At 36.9% G+C, this 12,777-nt stretch overlaps 1 protein-coding gene across 1 annotated transcript in view; it reads left to right on the top strand.

Annotated features, from left to right (window-relative positions):
• Nucleotides 1-12,777, top strand: part of LOC107688260 (CUB and sushi domain-containing protein 3-like) — a 311,798-nt gene that overhangs the window by 74,515 nt on the left and 224,506 nt on the right. The window contains exon 7 of the mRNA XM_016485884.1: nt 4,985-5,179. Within this exon, the coding sequence (XP_016341370.1) occupies nt 4,985-5,179 (195 nt within the window). The remainder of the gene's footprint in view (nt 1-4,984; nt 5,180-12,777) is intronic.

The following is a 12,777-nucleotide window of genomic DNA, read 5'->3' on the forward strand; positions in this document are numbered from 1 at the left end:
ATAGTTATCTGTGGAGTGACACTTCAATGGTGTGCAGTGACCGCCACATACCCGTGTGTAGTATTTCATCAAGATGAAACAGGGTTTACAATCCATTTTACTTTCCTGATGTGACATTTCTGAGAAATGTGATCTAAAATGTAGGGAAGGACTTTGTTTGGAATTCATTGGGTTGTATAAAAGTGGTGTTAGATGGGCAGAGTTTTTTTTTTTTGTGTGTGTGTATTTGTATTATGAAATGTGTAATAAGAAATTTGAATGTCATCTATTTTGATTTGATTATCATCTGACATGTGGATGTTATACTGTACTTCTGTGGTTTTTAGCTGTTGCATTGCAGGTCTTTCTGAAAGGCCATCGACAGCAAAATAGGCTTATTATGGGAAAACATTTCCCATATAATTTGTTATGTGTCCAATAATACAGTATTTTGGTGAAAATTCATTAGTCACTAGGGAGAAGCCAGCCAAATTAGACCGATGCCAGCATGAACAGGTTGCTGGATATCCTCTCATCCTACGCAAAGTGAAAGAAAACATGACCCAGACTAGAATAAATATGAATATAGAGCATGCAGCCATCGAAAGCCACTCATGTTGATAGTTATATTTTTGATGTTAATGCGTATATTGTTGGGGCAATGCAATTAATGATGGATGGATGGATGGAGCAGTGTATTGTTGGGTCTATGTAATTTTTGATGAATGAATTGATGAATGATATATTGGTGGATGGATTTATTGATGAATGGATGAATGATTTGTGGATGGATCAATATCATGGATGGATTATAGATTAGTAGATGGATGGAGCAGTGTATTGTTGCTTATGCTATTTATGATGAATGGGTGGATGAATAGATGGATGGATGGAGCAGTATATTGTTGGGTCTGCAATTTATGATGGATGCATGATTGATAGAATGAAAGGATGAATGTTAGATTGATGGATGAATGGATGAATCATAGATGGATGTATGAATGAATGATAGATTGGTGGATGATGGATTAATGAGGTTTATTTATAGATGGATGGACGGAGGGATGGATGGAGGAGCAGTATATTGTTCGGTCAATGCAATTTTTGATGGATGAATGATAGACTGGTGGATAGATTTGTGGGTGGATGGATTGATTATAGATTGGAAGATGGATGGATAAAGCAGTGTATTGTTGGGCTTATGCCATTCAGGATGGATGGATGATAGATTGATATATGGATGGATGGATGGATGGATCAGTGTATTGTTGGGCCTGTGCAATTCATGATGGATGGATGGGTGTTAGACTGATAGATTGATGGATGGATCGATGGATGGATGGAGGGACAATATAGTATTGGGCCTGTGCAATTCATGATGGATGGATGGGTGTAGACTGATAGATTGATGGATGGATCGATGGATGGATGGAGGGACAATATAGTATTGGGCCTGTGCAATTCATGATGGATGGATGGGTGTAGACTGATAGATTGATGGATGGATCGATGGATGGATGGAGGGACAGTATAGTATTGGGCCTGTGCAATTCATGATGGATGGATGGATAGACTGATAGATTGATTGATGGATAGATAATAGACTGATGGATGGTTGTAGTGAGCAGTGTATTGTTGGGCCTATGCAGTTTAGCATGGATTGATAGATGAAAGAATGGATAGATGGATGGATAGGTGGATGGACGGAGCTGTAGAATGCTGGGCCTGTGCAATTGATTATGCATGGATGGATGACAGACTGATAGATTGAGTGAGTGATGGATAGATAGATAGATAGATAGATAGACAGATAGATAGATAGATAGATAGATAGTTTAAATTTGTACAACAAAAAAAATTAGTACTGAGTCTTTGGTGTCCAGAGTAAAATCTTTCCCCCGTAAAACAGAACTAGTTCAGAACTGCTGCTGTGTTTCACATCAATAGGCTTGTATTTCCACAAATCACAACTCCTGAGTAGCAATTACAAGGAATGGCCTTTTTCTATAAAGTAATTTCCAACTCCAAATGTCGCACTCCACCAGTATCCTGCCCATCAGTCCGAGCGCCTGACGCACAATCAAACAGACGCCTTTGTCATGTCTCTGTTTGCATTTGAGTTTTTTTTTTCAGTCTGCTGAGGGACCAGGTTTGTAATTGCTTCTTTGGAACAGGGGAAGAAAAATAAATAATCCTCTCTCAAAGGTAATACTTCAACACATTTTCTGTAGTAAGCCTGATTCATTTCCACTCCGGGCCATTTATTTGACTGCCATAATATAGAAAGCCACGGAGTCCAACCTGTCGTAATGAACAGGAAATGCCTCCATTACCCCAGATCATGGGCGTAAAGCTCAGTGGGACTATACGCGAGTGGAGATGAGCTGACAGATGTGCCGTGTTCATATGCAGAGAGTCACACAGGAAAACATAGAGAGTGAACGATGATAGTCACGAGCGGCATTTGATCAACTTCAGCTGCTTTCGTTTAAGCAAGGGAGCTCCCGATCGCAAACCGAATGGAAAACGTGTTTGCGCAAAGCGTTGGTGCCAAAGTGCACGCTCTGTTGTTAAAGGTAGATTAAGAAAAGTAGGATCTGTCTCATTGAATGACATGGAGATAATGGTCTCTCTGGTGTGACGTGACTGGGTTTTAAGACGCTTTAAGTCTAAGACTTTAGAGCACAAACTGAGATGAAATTAATGGTTCACTGACTGTGTACCAGGGAGCAAATGCACTGCCATATCATTCTAGCTGCTACGCTGTCTATAAATCATCTGCTCAAGTTGTAATTTGCACGTCTGCTGGTGTCACTTTTTATACTTGCATAATTCTAAAGCAGAAGCACATTAGTGAACTGCATTAAAGTGCATTATACTTTCTAATGTAAAACTGTAAGGACCTTTAAAAGACATTTGTTGTGTTCTTCACATGCTGTGCAGATGCTATTATATGCATTTTCTCTCTAGATGACATGATAAATTCTTTATGCCATTTCCTAAAATCCAGTGCTTCTGTCACCAAACTTTTATTTCTGTGGTGACAGGAATCAAAATACAGCATGTTAGGGTTCATGTCATGTCACAATGATTTTGAAAAGGCGTTTGTGTGGATGTATCAGTGTTTGTAGCACAAAAAATACTGTCTGATCTATTGTATGCTTTGTACTACTGTTATATTCTAAAGGCACAATATGTAAGTTTTCGCCACTAGTGGTCACATTTTCAAAACAATAACAAAGGCGAAGCTTGATGAGCTATTAAGGAGGATGTTCACGGATGAGGTCATTCATTATTATTTTTTATTACCTGTACCTTCCACAGTTATTTAAACAGCGAATAAATTATACAGAGAAAGCAAGCAAATAACATTTACATTGTCAAAGAACATAGCGCGAGTTTAAGCACTCAAAAAACTCCCCTTATAATCAGTAAAGCTGTCTATGCACGTTATATGAATTAATCTCTTACATCATACGTACATCTGCACTTTGTTGTTTATGATGAGAGAATTTGCGTGAGAGCTGAATTCAGTCAGCGAGCGCGTGCAGTGAACAAAAACTCATCTGAACGACTCTGATTGGTCATTGCATTCATAAGCTCAACAGACTCGTGTGTGATTGGTTGCAATGCGCAACACTGTAAAAACGCGTAAAAAAATCATGGCGCAACATTGAGCAGATCTAAATTTAATGCTGCGGTCAACACTTTTCATTTTCGTTTTCAATTTTATTCGCGACAACCGTAATGGATTTAGTTTAACTGCACTGTATATATGCATATATATATATATATATATATACAGGTGCATCTCAATAAATTAGAATGTCGTGGAAAAGTTCATTTATTTCAGTAATTCAACTCAAATTGTGAAACTCGTGTATTAAATAAATTCATTGCACACAGACTGAAGTAGTTTAAGTCTTTGGTTCTTTTAATTGTGATGATTTTGGCTCACATTTAACAAAAACCCACCAATTCACTATCTCAACAAATTAGAATATGGTGACATGCCAATCAGCTAATCAACTCAAAACACCTGCAAAAGTTTCCTGAGCCTTCAAAATGGTCTCTCAGTTTGGTTCACTAGGCAACAGTTGTCCAGAAGACAATCATTGACACCCTTCACAAGGAGGGTAAGCCACAAACATTCATTGCCAAAGAGTGCTGTATCCAAGCATGTTAACAGTGTATATATATATATATATATATATATATATGCAGCCTTGGTGAGCAATAATGACTTTTAAAAACATTAAAAATCTCACCACCCCCAAAATATAATAGTTATCAAACTTCAAATAAAATCATTTTCACATACTGTTATTTATTTATTTTAGTATGCCGAATACTTTACATAGCAGGCAGTATTCTACTTAATAAACTGCAAATAAATAAAAACATTATTTTGCATTCTTTGAAATATTCACTTAGGAATACAGCATATACTTGTTGTGCCAGACAGTATTTATAGTGACTAGTTAATTTTAATCATAACTGATTAATTTTGACCAGCTGATTGTCAGAATTATCAGTCTGAAACAGGCAGCGCAGTGCGTCTGAAGTCGACTGAGGATTGAAATGGAATTTCATGATGGTGGCAGGTGCTCAGAGCAGATGTGTGCTGGTTTAAATCAAAGATAAGCGAGCTTAACATATCATATCCAGACATGTGTCCCCGAGGATTAGAAATGTGCCAAAGCAGGAATATTAGCCCAACGTCAGATATCTGAGAAATAAATAAGGACAGTTGACTGCATTCTTGACACATCTTCTTCGATAAGTATCTTTTTTTATTGCAGTAGGATGTGGCCTTTTTGTTCCTTGCACAAATAAATTTTTTATTAATTTTTTTCATTATTTTTTGATGAATACAGGCTTTGCAACTCTCTAATTGTCTTGTTATAACTAGCAGAAATCAGCAATGCGTTAACAATAAAACTGTGCTCATCAACTGGCCCTTTACTACGTCTAATTTTGGCATCTTCTATTTGTCTCTCCTCAGAGCTACAGAGCAGTTCTTGTGGGAATCCAGGAGTTCCTGCCAAAGGAATACTGAATGGAACAAGTTTCAATGTGGGAGACAGAATCCGGTATCACTGTGTGGCTGGATATACCCTGGATGGCCACACACAGCTGACCTGTGTCACCAGCACGTCTAATGTAGCGGTGTGGGATTTTCCTATTCCCATCTGCAGAGGTAAGAATTGACGGATAGACTTGCTTGGGGAAACTCCACTAAGAAGCTCATTTTCATTTTCTGGATTCTTGGTTTTTTGAGGATGAGCTGTTTTTATTAAATGGAGGCCTTCTCTGCTTTTGTAGAGCATCACAGGGCATTAATGCATTTGGACACGCTTAAAATGTCTGAATGTCATTGCATTAGATGATAAAATATCAAAGCAATTGGTTTCTGGAAACAAATGATGCACAAGCTTTTCTCAGAACTAATTTCACTTTTTTTTTTATTTTTAGGAATGACATTTATCCAACAAGGCCTAAGCGATACAGCTAAAACAATATTGATATTTTTCAGTCCTTTCGTGATATGCAATATATATCTCAATAATTCTGTATATGCTCTAAAATGAGGCCTACGATCAATCAGTTCCAAAAAGAAATACAAAACCTGTGCTAACTGAACACAAAGAATAGGCTAGTTTTTATTAAATCCTTTAATTTAATTTTAAGTTCATGAATATAACGATACCTAATTGTAGACAGCAATTAAGCATATAATTTTCCTTTTTAACGTGAATCATCATTAAATCATTGTAATCATTGGATTATCATAGAATTGAATCAAACATTCCAGGTTTTTAAATCACATCTCTTTTTTTAGACTGATACCAAAATCACAAATATATTGGATATTTAGTCCAGCCCTATAACTAGTTTGTGTTTTGATGGATATGAGGTCAGAAGTTCAACACAGGTGTTTTAATAAAGGAACCAGAGATGAAATTCATCACATAAATGAATATGTAACACTACCATTTGACAGCTACAGAGTATCCAAATACTAATTTTGAACTGCATGCCTATGTGGTAACACTAAACTGCATTCAGTTTTATCATTTAAAACCTAACAAAAGTCTTTTGAAGTGTTTTTCTTGCACTCTCATTCTTTAAAACGGCAATTGCTGTGGTATGTTGTTATCTAATACATTGACATTCAGATATTTTAAAGTGTGGCTTAAGTGTTAAGTTAATGCTTTTCGGGGCCACAGATTCTTTTGTAAGCAGCATGTTGGCTCAAAAAGGAATCCGGTATACTTTGCTGTAAGCCCGGAGTACTCTGGCTTTGGCTTTGATATATGCGGCTTTTATATTATTCTGTTCTGTTGAATTTCAAATGAATGCTGTTTTTAACTTGTATTGTGCTTCAAATTCTCTCTGCTTCTCATTTGTCTTTCTGGGATTGCTTTTGATATGGTGATTTATGAAGTGTTCTGCAGCGCCTGCTGTAAAATCCTGCAGTTCTTTTGCATTAGTCTTCTTTTGCATGGCACAGTCAAACGTGAGTCGCCCCAGTGGGGAAATGCCTGTGTGTGAAATACGAAATACAGTTAATAATTTAGGTGTTGCTTTAATTATCAGCGTGAGAAACTTTGAAGTGCACTCAGGTATTGTGGGTAGCATTTTACATTTTGGAATATGACGTATGATTGAACTTAATAAAGATGAAATATGCTACATCCCCAGGATATGTGAAAAATGAGTACTGCTGTATCATTTGTGCTTAATGAAAGATGAGCAGGGCTCAAAACATATCGATGAAAGGTAGAAAAGATCTCATTAAGAACAGCGTTTAAACCAGCAAACATTTTGATGTATTATAGCCTCTCATCTTCTTATTAGTTTTGCTTCAGTAGCTTCTAGGTGGCAGAATGAAGACAGAAACAGTATTTCTGACTCACCATTTAGGTTATGAAATTCTGTTTAATTGGGTTTGAAGTCTGCAGCGTCAAACTATTTCAACTCTTTGATTTGAGTAAACTCAGAAGTTGCTAACACCGATAACAGTATATTTCCTTCCTGGTTGAGTTCTGCGCCGGTTGTCAGTTAACACCTGCTGGTGCAGTAGATACTGTAACCAAACCATCTGTGGGCAAAAAAAACATCTTTCTACATTGATGGCAATTCAAAGTAATGGTTAGAAGGCATTAACAATTTCAGGTTCATTTGCAGTTGGAGATGAAAGATTGTTAGATTGGTTAGTGAGTGTGTCATGTGAGCTGATTCAGTGAACAAGTGACTAATTTAGTCAAGTGTTTAGACCAATGACTCCTGTGTCTTATTCATTTTGGAAATCGTTAACTGCTTTAAAAAAAATATAAACTTTGAAATTGAACTCAAGAAATTAACATATACTCAAAAAATAGCATCCAATTAAACAATGAATCATTTGAATGGTGTAGGATCTTTTTTAAAGCAGGTAAACTGATTTCCAAAACCGTGTGTGTGTGTACTGTAAAGAGCACATTCAGGGCTTTTCAGGGCATGCCAGATGTTTGGAGGTTTGACCATGACATACAGCATGTTTATCAGACATTTTTGGAAGACACAGTATACCAATATTCCTGTGAAATATAAGATATTCTTATGAAAATGTTGCCGCGTTGTTACTCTCATTGTTACATTAATTTTTTCATTACATGTTGCTCCAAGAACACTTTAATATGCAAATTGGTTGCAATAGATACAATGTATAGAACAAGAATATCCATTTATGGCCATGTTTTTATGCATATTATATAAAAGTAAAATAGTATATCAAATCATTCTGTAAAATTTTTATTACATAGCTGAGAATCATCTTTGTACAAAGTTTGGTTAAAAAAAAAAATAGACTGGAACCTGAAAATTGATTGGTAAATGAACACACACACATACAGTATATGTACATATAAAAATACTAATATTAAAAAAGTGTTTGTGTATTATATTGAGTTTAGTTGTTAATATAGTACATAGTACATATATACATGTCTTTACAGTATATATACACAATTATATATAAATATATATTATAATATAACATGTAAAATATTATTACAGCACAATATGTACTGCAGATGTAGTGCAGTATACGGTTAAGATGGGCCATTGTGTTTCAGGCTTTTTTTACAGTCCCGATTTATTGCCCATTATGGGAATATTTGTGATGATCAATAATGAAAAAAGGGTGTTTTACTGGTTTTAGTTGGTTCACCTGGCCAAACTGGAGTTAAGCTGACCAGCCCCAAAAACCCTCTAAAATCCTCAAAATAAGCTGGATGTCCAACTAACCATCTTAGGCGGGTTTAAGCTGCTATTTTCAGCCGAATAGTAGATCCCTGTCATACTCCTAGCATGATTAGCATGCTAGCTTCATCAGAGAGACTAAATTGATGTCTTTCCAGACGTTTAATTAATGTTTTATCATATGCAACACATGAACATTGGTCAGACGTTTATGTGATTCATCCAAAAGTGATTCCGGATGATTCACAAGAGAGAATGACTACTGCCAAGTCAAGTCAAGTCAAGTCAAGTCTGCTTTATTGTCAATTCTTCCACATGTACCCAGCTCTGTCTTTGAGTCTCATTCAGCGAAACGAAGAGCGCGTGGCCTTGTTGCTGCAGCCAAATCAGTCAAACCAGGGATGAATCTCTATTACACAATTTCTGACCCCAGGCTTTTTAGTACATGCTTTTTCATCTTCGGGCAAGGGAAACTGATCTTCTTTGATGAGGATATCTGAGCCTGGAGGCTTGCCCCTTCTCACCGTCCCCTTTGGATGTCGTTAAAGCTAACTATATTGCCGGTAAATGCAAAGAAAAGGGAGAAATGGCGCTTGAATGAGAGTCAGGTCTTACGCCATGCATGGATGCTTTGTTTATGCCAGCTGGGAGGAAGACCTGTGATAAATTCAGCTCTTGGTAGGCCACTATGTTGCAAGAATATTAGACCTGTTGGCCGTGTGCATTTAAGATAATGCTTGGTTTTCGCTCTAATGCATTTCACTTCATGAGAGAATTGTAATAGAGAACATATCAACCTTGTTTTTAATGTAAGAGTGGCCATGGGTCTTGGTAACTTGAGTGTACGAAGCTTCCGGTGCCATTTGCTTCCAGCTGTTTTACCTGTACTAAAACAGTCTGTTATGCTGCTTGATTTTACAAACTGGTATTTATCATAACACATTGGTTTGTAGTTCAAAAACAGCTAACATTATGCTTTAAGAATGTTTTGCTAACATTATTAAGTTATATCTGAATATTTTCCACTTTGTTTTTTCTTGGTTATATGAGCGTTAGAGAAAACGTTAGTCAATGTTATCATTTTTTTAAATACTATGGGAACATTACTTTTGAAACATCTGAAACAAGTATGTAGCTAACAAAGAAACATTCTCAGAACTTTGGTTAACATTCTGGCAAGGTTCTGTCAAAGTTATAAACAAACGTTCTTCTAGTACCTTTACTAATGTTCTCCAAATATTAGTACAAAATTAGCACAAAATGTTATTTATTCATTGTTGGCGCGTTTTATTTTTGAAACATTTTAGTTGAATGTTTATCTAACGTTTTTTTTTTTAATGTTTCCAGTTTCAGAAGGTTCAGAGAACATTCAAAAATAATATTCTCATAATGTTTGGAAAATTCTAAAATGAAATGCTCCCTTTAATGTTCACATAACCCCAAAATTTTGAATGTTCAGACATTATACGTCAGAAATATTGTTTTCATAACTTAATGGGAACATTATTAAAATGTTCTTAGACCATTTTGTTAGAAGGTAGTAAGTAGTGATGTTTAAAAAAACTTGAACTATGAACGATGTATAAATGCTTTTGTGCTAATGTTTTGATACAGATAACATTGAACGAACATTCTATTAGCGTTACTGGAAGAACGTTTGTTCATAACATTGAAAGAACCTTGCCATGTGTTATTCAAAGTTCTGATTTTTCCTCTTAGCTTGGAATAGTTTTACTGTACTTTATTCATTTAGTTACTTGCTTATAGCAGCTCATATTTTCTAAGAACATTTCGCTTACATTCCCATTAAAGGCACAATATGTAAGATTTTTTTAATTAAAATATCCAAAAACCACTAGAACAGTTTTATATATTTTGCTGACTTGTGTACTTACATTATCCCAAATGTTTCGAAGAATGTTTAAATCCGGAGAAATAAGCAATTTTAACTAGTGACACGGACCGTGTCCATAGTGTCATTGTGTCGCCTGCAAATGACGGCATAACCCCCTCGATTTCCGGTTTTGTTTTGTAGCTTTAATATGCTATTTCATTAGACAGGTGACGACCACACAGAGTACTATTATAACAGAACTTTCAAATGTATCTAGTATGATAAAACTAGTGCTGCTTTACCCCACATCTGCACGACCAGAAGGAGCGGAAGCGGTCGACTGTGGAATAATAAAAGCTCCGCTGCTTTTGAGCCGTGTGTCACGCTCGTTCAGCGGCCTCGTTTCACTTCGATGGCTTTCCGCCTCACCCTGCTTCATACTACAACGTTAATAAATCTTTAATACATTAGCTCATCCATGAACATGATTTCTGCCCAAGTCCCGTCGGATTGCATCGGCTGTGGGGATGAAGACCACAACTCTCATGATTCCACACTCAGTCACGGCGTCATCAAACTACGCCTTTGTTTCTTTGTTTGTTTTGAATATGCGCCATCTAGCGGCAAAAAATTACATATTGTGCCTTTAAGTCATAAATTCAAAACTCAGAAGTCTGAAAATTCAAAACATCCAGTTTAATAAAAAAAAAAAAATCTTGGTTATGTAAACATTAAAGAGAACATTAATGGAATGTTCAATGTTATCCTTTTGTAAATAATGTGAGAATGTTACTTTTAAATGTTCTCTGAATCATCTGAAACAAGTAGTAGTAACGTTTAATAAACGTTAGACTAACATCCACCTAAAATATTCCAGAAACGTGTCCCATGTGCGATGTATGAATAACATTTTTGTGCTAACATTTTGAAAATGTTATCAAAGACCAGACAACTTTGAATGAACATTCTATTAGCATTAATAGAAGAACGTATGTTCGTAACTTTGAGAAGCTTGAACCGTGAACGTTCTGGAAACATTGTGAATAGTTTTACCGTTTACTGCACTTTATTTTTATTCTAGTTATTTACCTACAGGACATAAAGTAGCTTACTTCCATATTACAAATTAAGGTGGATGTAAAACTAAGTCTGTTGTAGCAACGCTTGTCAATTTTCCTCCGGGTTCTTCGGTCACTCTGAGAGAGGAGCAGGACCCTCAGAACGGGCAGATGGTCTTTTGATCCCGTTTCCTCAGAGAAACTGCCCATTCTCATGATGTAGGCGCTCAGCCAAGTCCCCAGCAGCCCTCTTCGGCACACTTGAATGGCAGATATCTCCGAATCCAGATGGAACGACCTAGATTGAGGGGACACACTCTCAAAGGCATTGAAATTCCTGCCATGCTAGCAGTTTCTGTCGTTTGACTGGTTGTCGGACACATGTTTCCAGTAACTGTGTCGCCTGTCCATATCAGCTCTGTGAGGGGAATTTCTGCAGGAGGAGCTCTGAATGGCGTGCTCTTTCTGACAGCTTAAACCCCTGCAGAACATGTTGAGATGCTTGCCTCGCTGTGACAGTTTAGTGTCTTGCATGGCAAAGCGAGCTTATCTTATCTCTGCTTACCTCCTTGCTCATTTAGCAGCCAGTTCCAAAACTGAGTACATCAAACCCATTTTCACAGAGTAGCTGTTTGTCTCTGAGCAATATCCCAACCATGACTGTTGAAATCCAGCATAAAATGTAATGTATAGTGGAAAGCACATTATCATTTCAAAGGCTCCTGAATTCAGGACCCACAGGCTGCCAGTCCCAATGCCTGCATCAAAGTTCATGATAAAACAGCTTTTATGGATCTAGCAGTGGTGCTTGTTTATAGTTTTGCTTTTAAGACTGGCCTCCCCTTAACATTTCATGAGATATTAATACAATTTCATATATATATATATATATATTACATCATGTTATAAAACCCCAAATATAACCTATATATAATAAGATTTTTTAAAATGTTTTTGAAGTGGTTTCTTCTGCTCACCAAGACTGCATTTATTTAATCCAAAATACAGCAAAAAGCTGTTGCTGTGAACCCACATCATGTGGTCAAAGGAGCTCTCCATACAAGTGAAACAGACAATTGTTAGGCTTCAAAAACAAAACAAATCCATCAGAGAGAGTAGGAACATTAGGAGTGGGCAAATCAACAGTTTGGTACATTCAGAGAAAAAAAAGAATGCACTGGTGAGCTCAGCAACATAAAAAGGCCTGGACGTCCACGGAGGACAGCAGTGGTGGATGATCGGAGAATCCTCTTCCATGGTAAAGAAAAACCCTTACACAACATCCAGCCAAGTGAAGAACACTCTCCAGGAGGTAGACGTGTCACTGTCAAAGTCTACAATCAAGAGAAGACTTCACGAGAGCAAATACAGAGGGTTCACCACAAGGTGCAAACAAGGCCAGATTAGACTTCGCCAAAAAACATCTAAAAAAGCCAGACCAGTTCTGGAAAAGCATGAGCATGCATAGCTTCCAGTGGCACTGGGTTACTGGTGTTAATGATGATGTGACAGAAGCAGCTGGAAGAATTCTGAAGTGTATAGGGATATACTGTCTGCCCAGATTCAGCCCAAAGAGCAAAGTTGATTGGGTGGCGCTTCATAGTACAAATGGATGATGACCCAAAACATACAGCAAAAGCAACCCAGGAGTTTTTGAAG

Source organism: Sinocyclocheilus anshuiensis, unplaced genomic scaffold (assembly GCF_001515605.1).
Source record: "Sinocyclocheilus anshuiensis isolate Anshui unplaced genomic scaffold, SAMN03320099.WGS_v1.1 scaffold1162, whole genome shotgun sequence".
NCBI classification, from domain to species: Eukaryota; Metazoa; Chordata; class Actinopteri; order Cypriniformes; family Cyprinidae; genus Sinocyclocheilus; species Sinocyclocheilus anshuiensis.